The sequence below is a fragment of the Carica papaya genome, chromosome 9 (assembly GCF_054855325.1).
Source record: "Carica papaya isolate Zhongbai chromosome 9, ASM5485532v1, whole genome shotgun sequence".
In the NCBI taxonomy this organism is placed as follows: domain Eukaryota; kingdom Viridiplantae; phylum Streptophyta; class Magnoliopsida; order Brassicales; family Caricaceae; genus Carica; species Carica papaya.
Genome location: NC_142317.1, coordinates 7,468,085 through 7,487,259, shown reverse-complemented (window position 1 = coordinate 7,487,259; position 19,175 = coordinate 7,468,085). Strand labels below are relative to the sequence as shown.

General features: G+C 32.9%; 3 protein-coding genes across 13 annotated transcripts; 2 read left to right on the top strand and 1 right to left on the bottom strand.

Moving 5' to 3' along the window:
• The first annotated feature begins 1,147 nt into the window (after positions 1-1,147).
• On the top strand, positions 1,148-4,743 carry LOC110811172 (SNAP25 homologous protein SNAP33-like). 3 transcript variants are annotated; one of them, XM_022037583.2, is made up of 6 exons: positions 1,148-1,289; positions 2,209-2,766; positions 3,500-3,593; positions 3,707-3,837; positions 4,229-4,326; positions 4,515-4,743. In XM_022037583.2, the coding sequence occupies exons 2-6, from the start codon at positions 2,275-2,277 to the stop codon at positions 4,612-4,614; spliced, it is 915 nt and encodes a 304-aa protein (XP_021893275.1). In that variant the 5' UTR covers positions 1,148-1,289; positions 2,209-2,274; the 3' UTR covers positions 4,615-4,743. The 3 variants fall into 3 exon arrangements, with proteins under 3 accessions (XP_021893275.1, XP_021893276.1, XP_088067714.1); XM_022037584.2 differs by having other exon boundaries at positions 1,149-1,289; positions 2,260-2,766; XM_088211588.1 differs by lacking the exon at positions 1,148-1,289 and adding an exon at positions 1,562-1,676.
• Positions 4,744-11,276: 6,533 nt separating this feature from the next.
• LOC110811166 (LYR family of Fe/S cluster biogenesis protein) lies at positions 11,277-13,190 on the bottom strand. Of its 4 annotated transcripts, none has more exons than XM_022037576.2 (2): positions 12,766-13,190; positions 11,277-11,409 (listed from the first exon to the last, which is right to left on the bottom strand). In XM_022037576.2, exon 1 carries the CDS (start codon positions 13,044-13,046, stop codon positions 12,777-12,779), a length of 270 nt encoding a protein of 89 aa, XP_021893268.1. In that variant the 5' UTR covers positions 13,047-13,190; the 3' UTR covers positions 11,277-11,409; positions 12,766-12,776. The 4 variants fall into 4 exon arrangements, with proteins under 4 accessions (XP_021893268.1, XP_021893267.1, XP_088067988.1 ...); XM_022037575.2 differs by lacking the exon at positions 11,277-11,409 and adding an exon at positions 11,461-11,638 and having other exon boundaries at positions 12,766-13,189; XM_088211862.1 differs by lacking the exon at positions 11,277-11,409 and adding an exon at positions 11,695-11,711.
• Positions 13,191-13,430: 240 nt separating this feature from the next.
• LOC110811167 (putative inactive receptor kinase At5g58300) lies at positions 13,431-18,421 on the top strand. 6 transcript variants are annotated; one of them, XR_015816433.1, is made up of 8 exons: positions 13,434-13,605; positions 14,867-14,938; positions 16,143-16,214; positions 16,398-16,475; positions 17,278-17,355; positions 17,461-17,605; positions 17,734-18,186; positions 18,325-18,421. XR_015816433.1 is itself a non-coding variant. In XM_088211681.1 (7 exons), exons 1-4 carry the CDS (start codon positions 15,342-15,344, stop codon positions 17,483-17,485), a joined length of 228 nt encoding a protein of 75 aa, XP_088067807.1. In that variant the 5' UTR covers positions 14,950-15,341; the 3' UTR covers positions 17,486-17,605; positions 17,734-17,814; positions 18,115-18,186; positions 18,325-18,421. The 6 variants fall into 6 exon arrangements, 2 of the variants coding, with proteins under 2 accessions (XP_088067807.1, XP_088067806.1); XR_015816434.1 differs by lacking the exon at positions 13,434-13,605 and adding an exon at positions 13,618-13,725; XR_015816436.1 differs by lacking the exon at positions 16,398-16,475 and having other exon boundaries at positions 13,431-13,605.
• The last annotated feature ends 754 nt before the right edge of the window (positions 18,422-19,175 follow it).

Sequence of the window (19,175 nt, the reverse complement as noted above, 5' to 3'; positions counted from 1 at the left end):
AACAGACCATTTTGATTTTCCATTACAATAACGACCTTCCTGGAAATTTCCTCTACGATTGAATTATTTAATGAAAGAAACTAATTATATTTTTTTTTACTAAAATACTTTTCCATCAAAATAATTATTAAAATAGTAAAATAAAATCTTAAATTTATTTATATTCAGAAAGAACTTGTCAAAACTACTGTTCTTGAGTTGACTTCTAGGTCAATGGTCTTCTTATCCCATGGTAACATTGTTTTCTTAATTCATAAGATAAATAATAATTTCATGGATAAAAACTTATTTTAAATTACTAATATTAAGTTTTTTTTTTAATTATTAAAAAAATTATATTCATGCATAATTTATGTATTAAATACATACAAAACTACACATCCAAGCCTCATGATATTCTTTAAAAAAAAAAAAAAACCCATTGAATCTCCAATAATTAATTTTAGAATATTCTAAAAATATTATTTTTTAAAAAAATATATCTAATCAATTTCAATACATATTCTTAAAGAAAATATTAAATGTATATATTTAAATTTAATCCAACCATACACTATTAAATCTAAATTACCAAAACCATATCACTTTCCGACTTAATTAAATTAAATAATGCAATAGGGTTTGGGTCACACCCACATCAGAAAACCTTTCTTAACTAATTTCTTGAAATGATATAAAAATACCAATAAATTAAGAACAGTTTTATTTTTCTAAAAAAACACATGAAATTATTTTCAGAATTATATTTATCTCATTTAGATTTCACCATTGTGACAGCATTATTAATTAGTATTTAAAATTTATGGAGAGATTAAAAAATAAATAAATAAATATTGTTATGTTTATCTTTTCTTTTAAATCAAAATTTAAATAAAATCAAAAATCTCAACAAGGCTCCGGGATATGATTTATTTATTTATTTATTTTTTTGAAGAAATATGATTTATTCAAATTTAAAGATAAAAAATCATGGGCCCACAAAAATATAATTGTCTTGGGACCCAAAAATTAAAAGGATTTTCTTTTAAATATATATATAAAATTAAAATTCATAAATACCCGTTAAGAGCATACATTTCTTGATTTCTTCTTCTACTACTCAACCCGTTTGACAATTTCTTACCGCTTGCTACTCCTCAAGAAGACTAAATCTTGAGTCTTCGACGCGTTTAATCCTCTTCTCTTTCTCTCTTCTCCTCATAAAATCCGCCTTCGTCTCTCTCTCTCTCTCTGTAAATTCATCAAACTGTTTCAAGTTTGGAGCTTTTTGATAACATCCAAAATCTCAGGTATACTCTTGCCTTTTCTGTTTTGATTCTGTTTCTTCTCTTTGATTCTATGGGCCCTTTCATGGGCATCTCGTATTTTTTCCTTTTTTATTCTTATTTTTCATCACGTACCAGTACTTCCATGGTATCCAAGCAAAAATCTACTTGTTCCCGTCAATTGTGTTGTATCTGCACTTTTGATCTTTATCTGGGCTTCTTTTTAAAGCTTTTTACTCTCCTTTTCGCTAATATTTTTAGGGGTTTTTGCTTTTTTTTTGGTCCTCCTGTTTGTCTCTCGGTTTGGTCTGGACTTGTTCGTCGGTTATGTGTTTGGTTACCCACAAAAACTGAGTGAATATTATGCTTTTTCATGTCCCGGATCTTCTGTCCAGGGAAGAAAGATCCCAGGTCAACTCTGAAAACCAGACATGTTCTGATATAATTTTTAGTTAGTTCAGGATTGAAAATTTTGATCTCTAGTTCTCTCTAAATTTATCACTGATTAGATGGATATCATATGTGGTCATTTCTATTTGCATTTTTGTTCATGATCTATATAAGTTATGATACTGATTTTTCCCCCTTTTGATTGTTTTTTGGCTTTCTCAGTATTTGCTTCTACATTTTTCAGTAATTAAAGAAAAAGAAAGAGAGTTGTCTTTCAACTGTTGTTTTGGTGATTTCACCTTTGGCTTTATAGATAATTGGTACTCATTTTTTCTCTGTTTTCTTCATTTTTTTTTCAATCACCTTCTTACCTTTGCTGTTTTAGGGTTATTGCAAATTTCCCCATGTTCATTTCTCTTATTTGTATATACAATTGATGTTCTCTGAGGGGTTTCTCTTGTAAATGCACTTCCAATGTGGATGGTTTTGTCTCTTTTCTGTAGGGTTACTCCAAACATAATGTCACAGCATATTTTTGTTTGTTTCATGACAGGCAAGTTGATTGATTAAGTTCGTATTCAATAATATTCAATTGTTTGGTCAGTGAATTGTTCAAAGAATGTTTGGCTTAAAGAAGTCTCCATTGAAGGCTGAGAAACATAACTCAGTTGATCCTGCCTATCCTGTTTCTTCTCGTTCCAACCCTTTCGATTCTGATGATGAGGTGGAGAGTAAGCAAAACCTTAAACCAAACAGAAAAACCTCTTCTGAGCCAACACTGACAGCGCAAAATGTTGCTACAAACCCTTTTGATGGTGAAGTGGATAAAGAGAGTTCTTTCTCTACTCGATCACTTACCTCAGCTGAAAGAAACAAGTATAAGAATGGTTTCCGTGACTCAGGAGGATTGGAGAACCAGTCAGTGCAAGAGCTAGAGAACTATGCTGCATACAAGGCTGAAGAGACTACAAAGTCAGTTCACGGCTGCCTGAAAATTGCAGAAGAGATAAGAGAAGATGCTACAAAAACTTTGGTCACATTACATCAGCAGGGTGAGCAAATTACCAGGACCCACCATACTGCTGCTGACATTGATCATGATCTAACCCGGGTATGTCTTTTGCTCTTCAAGTTAAATTATCAAGCAGAAAAATAACCACAACAATAAAGTTTATTAGGCTTGTTCCAGTTAGATTTTGTTATATCTTGGCATGCATTTTTCTTACTTTTTCTTTCGAAATTTATGGGGGTGCAAAACTATTTCATAGCAGGTCAAAGATTTCTTAAGAGCTGGTTTATTCTGCCAGTTTGAAAATCTTATGGTTGAGTTGAATATGTGTAGGTTTAATTAATTTAGGAATTTTAATACATAAGAGTAAGAATTCAAAAGTAGCAAGTGGCTTTCCTCAGTTTATAGTCATATCATGTTCATGATTCTTATGTCTGGTTTCAGCAAAAATAAAAAATAAAAGACTATTCAGATTATTCTTGTTATAATCCTTTCCCCCAGCTGAACTTTCTCCTTCTGCCTCCTGATTATGCTAGTGATGTTTCCGTTTAAGTAAATTAAGAAGTTTGTAATGTGCTTTACTTTCACCTTTAAAAAGAATTGTGAAATATCTCCAACAACATCATCTTAGCGCTGTTATTAGTTGATATTTTCAGAATGACCAGAAGTTGGAATTACCGTTGGCTAAATTTAGCAAGCTGTGTGAGTTGGGAAAAAATATGTCCATATTAGTTTATTCTGGTTGCATGGAAAATACTGTTCCTTTTTGCTTTGCCCAGATAATTTATCTGGTAAATAGACAGCCAGTTTGCTGATTGTTCGGTGCTGATTTCAGGGTGAGAAGCTCCTGGGAAGTCTTGGTGGCATGTTCTCGAAGACTTGGAAGCCAAAGAAGACTCGTCCAATAACCGGTCCTGTTATTACAAGAGGTCATTTTCTTTTTATATTTTTAATTATTGTCTAATATCTAAAACCAGTATATTATCATCAATTTAGTTTCCATTTTTCCACGATGTGTAAAATTATTTGCTTGGTTTTGTAGATGATTCACCAAAAAGAAGGGGTAACCACTTGGAGCAGAGGGAAAAATTGGGATTGAACTCAGCACCAAAGGGACGGTCAAGCACACGAGCCCCAGTGACTGAACCAACAGATACATACCAGAAAATTGAGGTATCTGTTAGTCTTTAGTAACCAAAAAATCTCTACTAAAGCAAAGATCATTATTGGAAATGAGTTATTTTATATCAGTTTTGTTTGGAACATGGGTCTGCTAATCTCTGAACTATAATATATGGTTTAAACTTGAATGCAACTTACTGGTTTTTCCTTTTAATTGTCTTTTATCTTTGAGCTCCAGTTGATATTTTGCTTCGCTTTCTTTAAACAACATTTTCTATTGAGTATCAGATTTTGGGGATGATCCCTTTTGAATAGCACGATCTGTTTTTTTAAATGTGTAAAAAGTCTATCTTTTCAGGGTTGTATTACCTTTTAGGGTCATAAAATGTTATTTCCCCATGTTTTGTTCTCATCATGATGTTGTTTTTCATTGTTTGAACAGGTGGAAAAGGCAAAGCAGGATGATGCACTCTCAGATTTAAGTGATCTACTGGGAGAGCTGAAGGACATGGCTGTAGACATGGGGACTGAGATTGAAAGGTTTGTTTTTTACTCTTTTGATCACATAAAAATACATTTTCTCCTGCTGCTTTCTGCGTTTCACACTTTGGGTAGTCTAGTTTTCGTGAAAACGCATCCACATATACATATATATGTACATAAATCTTATGCATTTGTGGTGGAAAAAGAAAACATCTATGCTTATAATGATCTTGTGGGTATTACAGGCAGAATAAAGGGCTGGATCTTCTTCAAGATGATGTAGATGTACTGAATTTTCGGGTCAGAGATGCAAATCAACGCGGCCGTCGTTTACTTGGGAAGTGAGATGCAAATCAACAGACTGCTTATTATAACTCCCTTTTCCCAAATCCCACATTTAATTGTTGGTTGTCAATCCCATGGCAAACATATGTGGATCAAGATTTAATTCATATTGAAGCTTTACTTTCTGTACCGAGATTTTCTTTTTTATCCCCCTATAACGTGTTTGTGTCTGCGCTTGTTATTTTTCACTAAATATTCCAATATTCCCGTATCTGCTGGTTATTTGACTGCATCAGCTTGTAGAAATGAACATAGGTGAAAAAGTGGCCGAGATGAGGGATTGATAATTGGAATCCACCAAAGCAGCTACATTGGTAATAAATCAAAAAAAATTTTAGAAAATTTATTTATTAGGTCGTACTGGGTTTAATGTAACCGGAATTAGAATAATGAATTAAATTTTTGTTAAACAAGTGTATAAAAAATGTTAAAATTTTGTTACTCCTGCACAAAATTCTTGATTTTACAGAACGGCAGAGAGAACAAAAGTTGTAAGCTTTATAGTTTAGGTTTTATGGCATCTTCTCAAGATTTAATTAATTTGTAGTTTACATTTCGGTGAACTGGAATCAAATTGCACTTTTTATAGATAACAAATGATCCACAACTCTGTTTAAACCAAGAAATTTAGTAAATAAATATTAATTTTTTAATACCTTATGTATTAGTAATAAATTATACAGCTTTCATATGTTCACAAAACATAAAATTAAAATTTATCTTACAAATAAAAATTTAAAAACAAACTTTAACTGCACAAACTACTATCAAGCGGCACCAATAAGACTGTACATGTTTCAACCTCAAAATCTAGTTTACTAAGACCTTGAAAAGAGAATACAACAATAGAATTGATACAAACAATGTTAAAAACACTCAAGATACTCAAAAGACATCAAAAGGTGATTTGGAACAAATTTCAAATGACATAAACATAAATAAAGTTTCAAACCTGAAAAGTTTAAGCAGATCAGTAACAAGATCAATGACAAAAAAACTTAAAGAGTTGATCCAAGTTTTCACTCAAAAACATGTGGATGATAGGTTGACAAATTGTAGAAAGTTCAAATATGAGTTTTTTGAACAGTTCAAATTCGTAATTTTAATTAGGTTTAAATAATTTGGGATAATTTGAGCTTGTTTGAGTTTTATTAATAATGGGTGAATAAGCCTTATGTATTGGCTGAATTAGTTGAGTTATTTTAAGTATTTTGGATTATTTTATTTTAGTTTGAATTAATTAAGCTCATATAGTCAAGTGTAACTCATTTGGGCTTAAGTCTTGTCTTAGTATTATTACAAGAATGAACCCACAATTATATGGTGTCACAAACAATTAGTGGTGTTGGTTAAGAAGATTGGAGTTATAAGACGTTACATAACAATTACATGCCTATACTTAGTTTAGTTATTGTGGGAATTACAATTGTAGTTAATGTATTATAACTTATCATTGATTTCTTTGGTTATAAATACCAAAAGAACTCTTCTTTGTGGACATCAAGAGTTGTAATCAAACATTTCAGAATTGAGTTAAGAGTGTTTTTGCTTTATTTTCACTTTATACATAAAGTGTTGATTTGGAATACAACTGGTATCACTTCTATTCAATTTTGATTTCCTATTTCAATTAGTGTTGGTATTTGTTTGAATTGGATTCAAGTGATATCATTTATCTTTCTTGGGTTCTATTTAACTTCTATCATTTGGGTAATCAAACAAATTTACTTTATTTTTGCTTGTGATTTAAATTCTATTCTACACCAATTGAAGAGTTCTAAGCTTCAAGTAAGGATCTTGGAGTTCCGCATCATTTGGTATCAGAGCTAGGTTCACCAAGTAAATTATTCTATAATTATTTTGTTGTCTTTATTTTTATTATTTTTTGCTTAAAAAATAAAAAAAAGAGAACTTTGCATTCAGCAAAAAAAAAAAAAAAAAATCAGATTAGCCTAATTTGTTTAATTGTGCAAAACACACTTCAACCAATTCTACATTGTGTAATTGAAACACCTGCTATTATTTCCCTTTTATTTATCTCATATAATATTCAAATACATTTAAAATTTAAAAGGAAAATGCGTTTCAAGACTGTTTGTTTGGTTGAGATTGTTTGTGTAATTTTTGGGGCTGTTTGAAAACAACTTACCTCAATTGAGTTTTTTTTTTTCATCCAACACTGTTTGTTTCACTTAATTTGAGTGTTTTGGATGATAATTTGTGATTATATTAGAGAATTACAAGTTTCCTGCATTAAATTTCATATTCATCATTTTTTTTCTTACATATTTAGTTTTCATTTAATATTTCTGACCATTTGCTTCTTATTACATCTTGAGATAATAATATTAATTCGTTGTTGCCTAATTAATATAAAAATCATCACATACTTATTTCTATATCAAATGTGTGCTCTTCATTGTTTAGAATGTTTTAGTTTGCTTTTAGAGTTGAATTCGTGTATCTTATTTTTTTAAGAATTTTTGTTATCTCTAATTAAAATTGAGTACATAGTGATAATTAATTGTTATTTGAATTGACCATTTTGTATAAAGTTATAAAAGATTGCTTAAGTGGTAAAAAACAAGAGAGTATGAGCTCAAAAGAGGGTAAAAGCCAAAATTGAGTGAAATATGAGTACTCATACTATGAGAGTAAACACGTGAGGGAGTGATTTGTGAGGTTGCAATCTATTTTGTTTGTCATTAAAATTTCAGATTTGAAGATTGAGCTACAAGGGAGTGAAAGAACATTAAAAGATCAAGAATTTATCCTCAAAGCAATGCAACAACAATTTGAGAGGATTCAACTAGCTATTGGCAACATGAATGAGAAACTAGAGAAACAACAAAGTTAGTTAAATTCCATGAGAGGGGAAACTTCCCAAACCAATCCAATGGCAAGAAGACTTCCAACACCACCTTTTGACGAGGAAGTGGAGGAAGAATTTGATGACCAAGCTACTTTGTCAATGAAGGTCGAAATTATGGTAGGGGTCAAAATGATCTTGATAAAAATATTGGGAGCATCAAAATGAAAATCCCATCGTTTCTAGGCAAGAATGATCCGAATGCTTATTTTGAATGAGAGCGCAAGGTGGAGCTTATTTTTTAGTGCCATAATTATTTGGAGGAGAAAAAGATAAAGCTTGTGGCCGTGGAGTTTAGAGAGTATGTCATTGTGTGGTGGGATCAACTCATCACAAGTGAAAGGAGAAATGGAGAGAGACTTATTTCCACTTGGGCCGAAATAAAGGCTATCATGAGAAGGCGCTTTGTTCTTACTCACTACTATAGGGACTTACATCAAAAATTGCAAGGCCTTATACAAGGGATCAAGAGTTGTAATATAATATTTCAGAATTGAGTTAAGAGCATTTTGGTTTTCTTTTCACTTTATGCACAAGATGTTGATTTGTAATACAATTGTTATCACTTGTATTCAATTTTGATTTCCTATTTCAATTGTTCTTGGTGCTTGTTTGGATTGGGTTCAAGAGATATCATTTATCTTTCTTGGATTCTATTTAATTTCTACTATTTGAGTGATGGAACAAATTTGCTTTATTTTTACTTGTGATCTAAATTCTGCTCTATACCGATTGAAGAATTCTAAGGTTCAAGCAAGGGTTTTGGGGTTCCGTATCATTTGGTTCAACCACAACACTTGGCAAAGAAAGGTCAAGTTCGTTAGTTGAGAAACAAGCTTCCTTGTACATGAGTACAATCATTGGCTTGTTAGAAAATAAAATTTCTCTTTTTCTTTTTCTTTTCTTTTTCTCTCGGCCTCTCTTTGTGCAAATTCATCATAGGACTTTTCAAATTGCATTTGGTCTTCAAAAACTTGTTTAGGGGTTAAAGGAAGAAGATTATATTTTTCTCTTTTTCTTTTCTTTTTCTCTCGACCTCTCTTTGTGAGAATTCATCATGGGACTTTTCAAGTTGCATTTGGTCTTCAAAAACTCTCACCTCCCCACTATTGTTGAGTCATTGCAGTTTATAAGGTTTAGGATGTTTTGTAGTTTCCAAACTCAGTTTATCAACAAACAAGGTATTAGCCACATTTATATAACTACCCCAATCAATAATCATGCTACACAATTTTTCATTCACTAGACATCTAGAATAAAAAATGTTCTCTCTTTGCAACTTAACCCCCTCATCATCATTCCTTACTTACCTATTCAAAGCACGCCTAGAAAACAACAATCTACCTTCCATAGACGTTTCCCCATCACTACAATCCTTCAAAGGAGGCATTTTAAGACTTTTATAGGTATGATGGTTTTCTATTTAAAAAGAAAAAATTATGTGTGCTTAATAGTTCTATTAGGGAGTTGCTTGTTCGTGAAGCACATAGTGGTGGTTTAATGAGACATTTTGGAATTGACAAAACTTTGAGCATTTTACATGAACATTTCTTTTGGCCTAATATGCGCAAATATGTTGAGAAAATTTGCACACAGTGCATCTCATGTAGGCAAGCTAAGTCTAAAGTTCAACCACATGAATTATATATGCCATTATCCATTCCTACACATCCTTGGGTTGATATATCTATGGACTTTTTGTTGGGTTTACCTACGTCTAGGACTAGAAAAGGCTGAGACTCAATATTTGTTGTTGTTGATCGTTTTTTCAAAATGATACACTTAATACCATTTCACATAATAGATGATGCCACACACATAGCGGATTTGTTTTTCCGCGAAGTTGTTAGAATGCATGACATTCCTAAAATTATTATGTCCGATAGGGATATTAAATTTTTAAACCACTTTTGGTGAGTTTTGTAGTCTAAACTTGGGACCAAAATTTTATTTTCTACTACTTCACATCCACAAACAGATGGTCAAACTGAAGTAGTAAATAAATCACTTGATATATTATTACGTACTTTAATTGGAATGAATGTTAAAACTTGGGAATATATGAAACAATTTGTTGAATTTGCTTATAATCGGAGTATATATTCTTCTACTGAGTTTTCTCATTTTAAAATTGTGTATGGCTTTAATCTCTTAACTCCACTTGATTTGTTGCCTATTCCTATAAGTGATATTTCTAATTAGGATGGACATAAGAAAGTAAAAATGGTTAAAATAATTCATAAAAAAGCAAGGTAGAACATTGAAAAGAAAAATGAACGAGTAGCATCCCATGTCAATAAAGGAAGGCGCAAGATTTCATTTGAACCCGGAGATTGGGTGTGGGTTCATTTGTGTAAAGGAACGATTTCCATCAAAACAGAAATCTAAGTTGGATGCTCGTGGAGATGGTCCATTTCAAATCATAGCCAAAATCAATGAAAATGCCTACAAAGTGGACCTACCAGGAGAGTATAGTATTTTTGCTACATTTAACATATCTGATTTATCCCCTTTTAAAATTGATGCAGGAATTGATTCGAGGACGAATCCTTTTGAGGGAGGGGAAATGAAACAAACAAGACTAAAAAGATTCAAGATACTCAAAGAACATCAAAAGGTGACTTGAAGCAAATTTCAAATAATGTAAACACAAATAGAGTTCCAAACCTGTAAAGTTTCAGCGGACCAGTAACAATATCAAAGACAAAGAAACTTAAAGAGTTGTTTCAAGTTTTCACTCAAAAACATGTGAATGATGGGCTGACCAATTGTGAAATGTTTAAATATGAGCTTTTTGAACAACCCAAATTCGTAATTTTAATTGAGTTTAAATGATTTGGGATAATTTGTGCTTGTTTGAGTCTTATTGGTAATGAGTGAATAAGCCTTGTGTATGGGCTGGATTAATTGAGTTGTTTTAATTAATTTGGATTGTTTTATTTTACTTTGAGTTAATTAAGCCCATATAGTCAAATGTCACTCATTTAAGCTTAAGTCTTGTTTTAGTGTTATTATAAGAATGAGCTCATAACTATATAGTGTCACAAACAATTAGTGGTGTTGGTTAAAAAGATTAGAGTTACAATGAGTTACGTAATAATTACATGACTATAATTAGAATAGTTATTGTTGGAGTTACAATTGTAATTATCACATAATTAGCCTAATTATTGTGAGAGTTACAATTGTAGTTATTGTGTTGTAACTTATCATTGATTTTTTTAGTTATAAATACCAAATGAACTCTTCTTTGTGGACATTAAGAGTTGTAATCAAATAATTCAGAATGAGTTAAGAGTGTTTTGGCTTTCTTTTCACTTTATGCACAAGGTGTTAATTTGGAATACAATCGTTATCACTTGTCTTCAATTTTGATTTCCTATTTCAATTGTTCTTGGTGTTTGTTTGAATTGAGTTCAAGGGATATTACTTATCTTTCTTGGGTACTATTTAAATTCTACCATTTGAGTGATCGAACAAATTTGTTTTATTTTTACTTATAATCTAAATTTTGTTTTACACCGATTAAAAAATTTTAAGGTTCAAGCAAGGATCTTGGGGTTCCACATCAGGAATGGATTCTCATGGTTTTATTAATGGAATGGATTCCCATTGTTATTATTATTTTTTCTTTTGTCGAGGAAAAGAGAATCCATTAATTTGATTTGAACTAAAACGATTTCTTTACTGTTTAGTTTAGCAGGCTTTTAATATAAGCAAAAAAAGCTTAAATGGGTTGTTACTTCCATCTTGTGCTAAACCAATAGATAGACATAGTGAAGGAGATCAAACAAACAGAACCTTAACAGTAGGGATGCATTGAGTGCTTATTCCAATGATTGTTAGATTCCACCTTTTCCAAAAGCTAATTTGAATCGAACCATATCAAGGTGTGTCCCGCCAATGACTCAAATAAATTTTGCAGCCTAGATAAATAGTAAGGTCAAATTTGTCGGAGAAAGAGCTAATTCAAAACATAACAAATATCTAAATCTATAGAAACTATTAAACCATTCAACCCAAAATGGTCTCATATAATCTTCAAAGTACAAGAAATATTCCCATACCCATACAGCCGTGTTAATCACTGCTCTTTACAGGTCACATTGTTCTTACAAGCTTCTTCTTGACCAAAAAAGACAATGAAGAATATGCCTACAAGATGTCATAGCAAAAGCCTCAGATGAGATTGTAGAGAACCTCGAATGAGGACTAACCTCAAACTATCCTTAAACCGGAAAAAGCATTGGTCATGATGTTAGATGATCACATAAATCCTGGAATTGGTATAATCACGTGTGATATTAATGAAAAAGAGAAATAGCCAACATTTCTGTCACAAACACAAAACACAGAAGGCAAAGACGTGATTGAGTTTCCTCCCCCTCTCACTCGCCAAATAGAAAATTTTTACACCCACTGCTAATCCAAAGTCATTGGAGGTTGCTAAGGTTTGATTGTGATTTTTATTGGAATGTAAGGATCATACTTCCATATCCTGGTTTCTAGATTTGCTCTTTACTTCATGCACCAAGAAGATAACTTCAATAATGTACACCAACAATTCTTATGAGTACAAGACATCATACCATCATCATGTAAAATCTTTTTCTTGTTCATAAAAGTTAGCTGCAGAACCAGAGATAGAGAGCTAGCAGCCAACTATTTATGATTGAACAAGCATATATTGTTGATTATACCATCTCAAAACTAGCAATACAGAAACAAGCCCTCATTTACAACTGCCAAAACTGAAAACTGACGGTCTGCAATTACCTGACAAATTAAAGATACCCTTTTCAAGCAAGGTAGACGGAGCCAAGGTAACCCATGAGTAGCAGATATCATTAATTTTCAATAAGATGATCCCCACAAGATTGTCAAAACCCTAAACCCACTGGTGCGTATAAAAAGGAATCCAATATCATGCACTGTGAAACAACGTCACTTCCAACACCATCATGATAATAAATTTGATTTCAATACTCCCAATTCAAGACTTCAAATTTTAAAACCCTGGAGCTTTTAGAATTTAGCTTGCCTTTCGAAATATATTAACAGTAAATTAAACGTTTATTCAAAGCCCCAAATTTCATCCACCAACATGAGCATATTTCATCACTCGTCAAACTCTAGCTCAATACACTAATATTCACTAAAAATTTCATAAAAATCTCTTCATGTTTCAGTTTTCCCGTAAAAAAATTACAAAATTATACCAAAATTAAAAAGAAAACAAATCCTTCCATGGCTAACAGGGGTTAAAGTTGGAAAAAGAATACCTAATACTCTTCTAACAGGGTTTGACGTCCATTACGCTCTTGGTCTTGGGGGCATAGAGAGAGTACACAACGGCTTGCCGTTTGGCCACCTCCAGCTGCTTTTTCCCCTCGGCAAAAGCCGCCGACACCTCCGACGGGTTGGTGAGATTCCGGTTTTCGCGGAACCCGTGGATGGTTCGACCTTTTGTGTATTCCCTGATGTTGTAGTCACAAAACTCACGCGCCGCCCGTAGCAGAGATCGATACAAGGATAGGACCTCGCTTCTCGTCGGTGCGGCCATTTCGCGGAGGAATGAGAAATTTTTTTCTCTGGTTTGGTTTCTCTTTCCAATTATCTTGATTCTGTAAACCTCTCACGGATGACGAAGGATCGATTCTGAGCTGTCTTCTAGCGAATCTTACTCGAGGCTAAAACGCGGCGTTTCCACAAAGCGGTGTCGTTTATGAGATTTCGGGGTAGGCAAAGATTTAAGGGGGATTTTGGTTTAACCATTTGAAGTTACTGAAAAATAATAATTTAATTTACAAAAAGTATATGATAAGACAACTTTACCCTTTATGTTAAAAGTTAAGATCAATTTTAACTGAGGTTAGAGGTGTAATTTTATAGCTGTTTAAAGCATCAACTTTTAAATTGTCAAATCCGAAAACTCGGGGCGGGTAGATAGATCCGAAATGGATGCATCCAGATTTCCAGTGCTATAAAAAGCTGGACTACTGTGATCTCTTCCTTTCTCTTTACGTCGCTGGTAAGCATGGCAGCTCGGTGGACATTCACAGTGATTTGCTTTTTCTCACTTCTACTCACGATTGATTGCTCGAAAACCATAAAGAGAGATGGTAGGTAGCTCATTTCGTCAATTTTTTTTTAATGTTCTGTTTGTTTGCGTGAAAATATAGGAAATCAAGTGGAAAACTAGCTTGATGGAGTTGACATTGCGAAAGAACTAACAAGGAAGTGTAATGATAATAGTTGGTTTCTTCAGTTTCAGAATGCTTGCGATGTTGAAATTTTGGTTGCTATTTTCTTATTTTACTACAAGGCTTTCAAACCTGGCCTCTGTGTCTTTTTTTCCTCGTTTTATCTTCATAAGTGGTCTGCCCTTCAAAGATGTATTTGCTTAAGAATTAAAGTAGGAAGCTACTGGAAGAAGATACATGCCTGTCCATGTTGCTCAAGCAAAGTGAAAATTGAAGCCTAATTATATGATCTTCATCGCATAGTTTAGCAAATCACCATAGCTCATATTTGTATGGTGATTAGACTCCATTTTCCCATCGAAGATCTTACCAGTTTTTCAACTAAGAAACTATCTCTTTAGTAACTTGCATATGTATTTCCAATTTAGAATTGCTACACTGCTGAGGCAGATCTATCAAGTGGTGGTGATTCCTATAATTTCCATTTCTACTGATGTGGAAAGGTTTCTAAATTTGATTAATATCCTAGAAGGGGGTAACTTGTACTAGGTTCAAGTGTAAATATAATGTAAACACTTCCATGGAATAAATAACTGATATTCTTTATTGTAGTGAAAGCGTTAAATGAGATTAAAGCATCACTTGGATGGATGGTTGTCTATGCTTGGGTTGGAGACGATCCCTGTGGGGATGGTGATCTACCACCTTGGTCTGGTGTCACATGCTCTACTCAGGGAGATTACAGGGTTGTCAAAGAGTTGTGGATATAATATGTAGTCACTCTTTGTTACTAGATCTATCCATTTATGAAGTTGATTTCTTTTCGTGTTTCCTCGTATTCTTAATTTTTTCATAATATTTTCCTTTTTATTCTGTTCCAATTGTGGTTGTTAATCCTTAAATACTTATGTCTCTATATTGAGTACTCGAGTTTTGATGTAAGTTAACCATGTTTTATTGTTTCGAAAGGAAAAAAAAAGGTTCTAACTTGTCCAGTTCTGTGCTATTTCAAAAGTTTTGTTCGATTAGTTGCTCAACCCCCTGTTCGGAGACACAACATACACTCCTGAATTGTTTCAAGTTTTCTTCTGTCACCTTAGTCTTTTAATGGCAATAAGTTTGAGAATGAAGAAATTCACATAAGCATTGTAATACTCATCATGAGCATTTTCGCTTGCAGGGAAGTGTATGCAGTATCAATTGTAGGTCCTTTCCCAATCGCTGTAACCAATTTGCTGGATTTAATAAGGCTGTAAGTTTCCAAACATTCCTTTACCAGCTATCATATATTTATTTTAGGTTTTATTTCTTTATTGCTGCTGTTTCCTATTATTATTACATTCAACCGGTTTGGAAGAGCTAGAACAAAAATTTTAATTGTACATACTTCTGTTCCTTTATACGATGGATGATGTGTAAACCTGTTTCTCTTTATATATATATATATATATATATATATATATATGCGCCATTTCAGTTATTTATCTTTCCAGTCTATGAAACCTGTTAGTACATAATAGATGCAAGTTGACTAAAATCAGATCAGGTACTTGACTAATCTTATATATGTGATAAATGAAGGGGAAAGTATGAAAAGAAGAAAACTGGTCACTTATATCTAAACATGAGTATATGTGTCTGCTCGGGATCTTGTTATGGTCCCTTCTGAAAGCTCACATTATCGGGTGATTCACAACAAAATCAGTAGGTATAATGTCATATTTTTTTATTTTCTGTCTTCAGTTATCTTTAGAATTCAAGCAAAAACAATGAGGGCTTGTTGGTTTGAGAGAGCCCTACAATATCTTGAAGAGAAATCCACTCTCGACCAATATCAAACTTCAGACATGATTCTTTTTTTTTTTTTTTTTTTTTCCGCACAGCAGCAGATATCTACAAGAAGAGGAGTTAATTCTGGAATTAATTGTCCAGAATTATCTAAACTGCCCTTGTCTTAGAAAAACAGACTTATTCTTACCCTAATACACGCTTAACGCTTATTTTAGTACATTTGCATAATTATTGCACAACAACATTTACGTTAACGCACATAAATATAAGCAATTGCACAGAATTATTAATTTTGTTCCTTTTTTGGTAAATCAGCTGGTCGAACTATTTTCTTCCTGACCGCTCTTCGTTGTTTCCTCTTTATAATAGAATCACAACAATCTGCACAAATCACTGAGAGATATATATGTCGTGTTTGCTGAATATTTTTGAATCTAGGGTTGTTTTCATTTTCTATTTCTGATTAACGTAAAAATAATTTGTATGAGATGGAGTTGAAAAATATCATTGTATTATGAGAACCTTAGCTTGTTTCTTAGAGAGCTGCATCTCTTCTCATATGTGCCTAAAAATAAGTATAAAAGAGGGACTTGATATTTTGAAATTCAAGGGCTTATTGCTGATCTGCAAGTGAATTTGTTTCCTTGATCATGTTGATTTGGCAGGGATCTCCATAACAACAAGTTGACAGGCCCAATTCCTCCTCAAATTGGACGACTAAAACTGCTCAGAATATTGTATGTTTTTATTTTTTTTTTGTAACAATTGTATGTTTTTATATTAATGCACTATTTTTCTTCAAAAGCTTCTGGTTATAATATTGCAATATCACTGAGCATTAAATCCCTTGCTTTGCATTTTCATCTTTGTTTCATAACATTACATAGTACCTATTCTTTTTTTTTTTTACCAAACTTCAGTTGAGGAAGCTTATTAGTGAACGGCCTCCTAATGGATATGATTCTATTGCCATTGCTGCAGACTAGTACTTTCCGTAGGTAAGAGGCCTTTTTTTCTAAAAGTTACACTGCCTTTCTTGTTATTCTATTTCTTGTTACTGAGGGTGCTTGTGACTTAAAACTTAGAATATCTTGATTTATCTGGAACTTCTCCATCTTTTGTTACCCTGCCCCCCTTTTCCTTTCTTGACACTCATTCACTTGTACAAAATAGTTTTACCGTATTATCCTTTTATTATTGTAAAACTTAATGTTTCCTTCATTTCAATTGAGACATAGAAATACACCAACTGACTCTAGTACCCTTTGGTGCTGCAGCAGAAAGTGAAGAGTGAAATTGGTGTCTTACTGGCTCTAATGCTTTCTACAGAATCAATTGGCACCATCTTTGACTATATTCAGGGCTTAAAGTAGGAAAAATGAATTCTTAGAAATTTGCTAACTAATTAAGATATCTAATATCAGAATTCACGTTAAAGGTTTTTTTTTTTTTTGGAGAAAAAAATATACCAGTATTACAAGGCATCAAGATTATGCCACCCAATTGCAAGAGATTTATAAAAGATCAGAAGCCACATTTCTGCTAGGATCCCCAACTCAAAAGCCTCAAGAATAGGATGACTCTAAACAAAATATTCAGGGTGTAGAACCAGTAATCTCTATCTTGTCAAAGAGCAAGTCCCCTCAAAAAATCTCTTGTACTCTTATTCCTCTCTTTCCAAATAATCCAAAAGATAGACATGCTAAAGAAATTTTTTCACAGAAATTTATCTGGAAGTTCTGATAATGTATGATTGCTCAGTGTTACATTTGAATCCTGATTTTGGCATGTTCCTTGTAGAAATTTGAGGTCGAATCAGCTACAAGATGTCATTCCCATTCCTCATGAGATTGGTGAGCTGAAGAGACTAACACATCTGTGAGTGTGTTCGAATTGTTACAGTTTCTAGCGCTCATATAATTTATATCACTGCGCTACCCGCTAATATGTTCTGTGTTTGACTGAAATTTCTGTATTTTGTAGATGCTTCAGCTTTAATAACTTTTAAGGGAGAAATTCCGAAGGAGCTTGCTAATCTACCAGAGCTTCACTACCTCTACCTTCAAGAAAATCGTTTTAGTGGATGAATCCCAGCAGAACTAGGCAGTTTGCAAAATCTGCATCATCTGTAAGCATTCTGTCAACTCTTTGCTGTTGTTCTTTTTGGGAATTTTAATTTGTATTCTGGCCTTAAACTCTGTTAAGTACTACTTTTTGACGTCTTTCACTTCTTTTGTCTGATTTCACATGTCCCAGGGATGTTGGAAATAATCATTTGGTAGGTACTATAAGAGAACTCATTCGATTTGAAGGAAGCTTTCCAGCTTTATGCAACTTGTAAGTTTTTATCTAGAAAATATTACTCTAATTTGTGTGCAGCTTTCTGCATGACAAGTTTAGAGAAGAACTCAATATCCTCTTTTCTTCCTTTTTTCTTTTTCATTCTTATCATGAAATAAGTACTTGAATAATAATTATGTGACTGGAGGAATTCCAGCACAGCTTGCAAACTTGACAAACTTGGAGGTTGTGTAAGTATTTACTATCTTTTACCTGGCCATGTTGATGGAAATCCTACTTTGTGAATTGGTACCAGTATGACGATGTCACTATAATTTATTGTTGCTTTCATTTTAGGTACCTATCCCACAACAAGATGTCTGAAGTGATACCATCTGCACTTGCCCATCTTCCTAAATTAACTAGATTGTGAGTTCAAAATATCAAAGTTTATAATAGTTGGAATTTTTTACTCTTTTATTGTACGATCTTGTTGAATTTGTTTTCTGGAGATACCTCTTCTTTTGCGATTGGTGCTTTATTTATGCTTTTCCTAATTACATCCAGGTATCTGTTCTGCCTTACATGAGCCTCGTTGTATTCTATCACCATGTCTAAGCATCAGCTGCAATGTCTGTGTTGACTACTGATTAACTTCGATGATATTCAGGTACTTGGATCATAACCAATTTACAGGAAGAATCCCAGATGCATTCTACAAGCATTCTTACTTGAAAGAATTGTGAGTTAGCTTCATGATTTGTATGGACTTTGAAGTCATATTTGCTTATTACACTGTCTTACTTTCAAAGGTTTACTACAGGTACATTGAAGGCAATGCGTTCAGACTGGGTGTGAGTCCTATAGGCATCCACAAGGTTCTTGAAGTTTCTGATGGAGACTTTTTGGTTTAATTAAAACACCATGCATCCATCTACTTGAAATGTGGACATTCCATTTGAATCGCTGATGGTAATTGGAACAAAGCTTCTATTTCTACATCTTTATAGGAGGCTATAACTTAGCTTGTAGATATATGTGTAGGGTACTACCGTGTTTATATAATCTTGGCTTGCTGCTAGAATGCAGTGGTGTATTTCATAAATTAAATTTTATTTGTCAGTTAGAATGAAGGCTGTAGGAGTTCACTAAATTTAAAAAATATACAGAAATTTTTGCAAGTATTTACAGGCAGCATATAGCTTATTACAATTGACTCTCTCAACAGTAACGATTCTTCATAATAGTCAAGGAACTGGCATTCTTTTTATGCGTGGCATATCTGAATATTGCTCATTTAGAAGAAGTTGGTATTTGAGGAGGTGAATATTAGGGTGATTATTTTTTATTTGCCTCCTTTTATTTTCTTTTATGAACAGTTTTCAAGATTTGTAGTAGATCGAGAAAAGAAGTTCCAA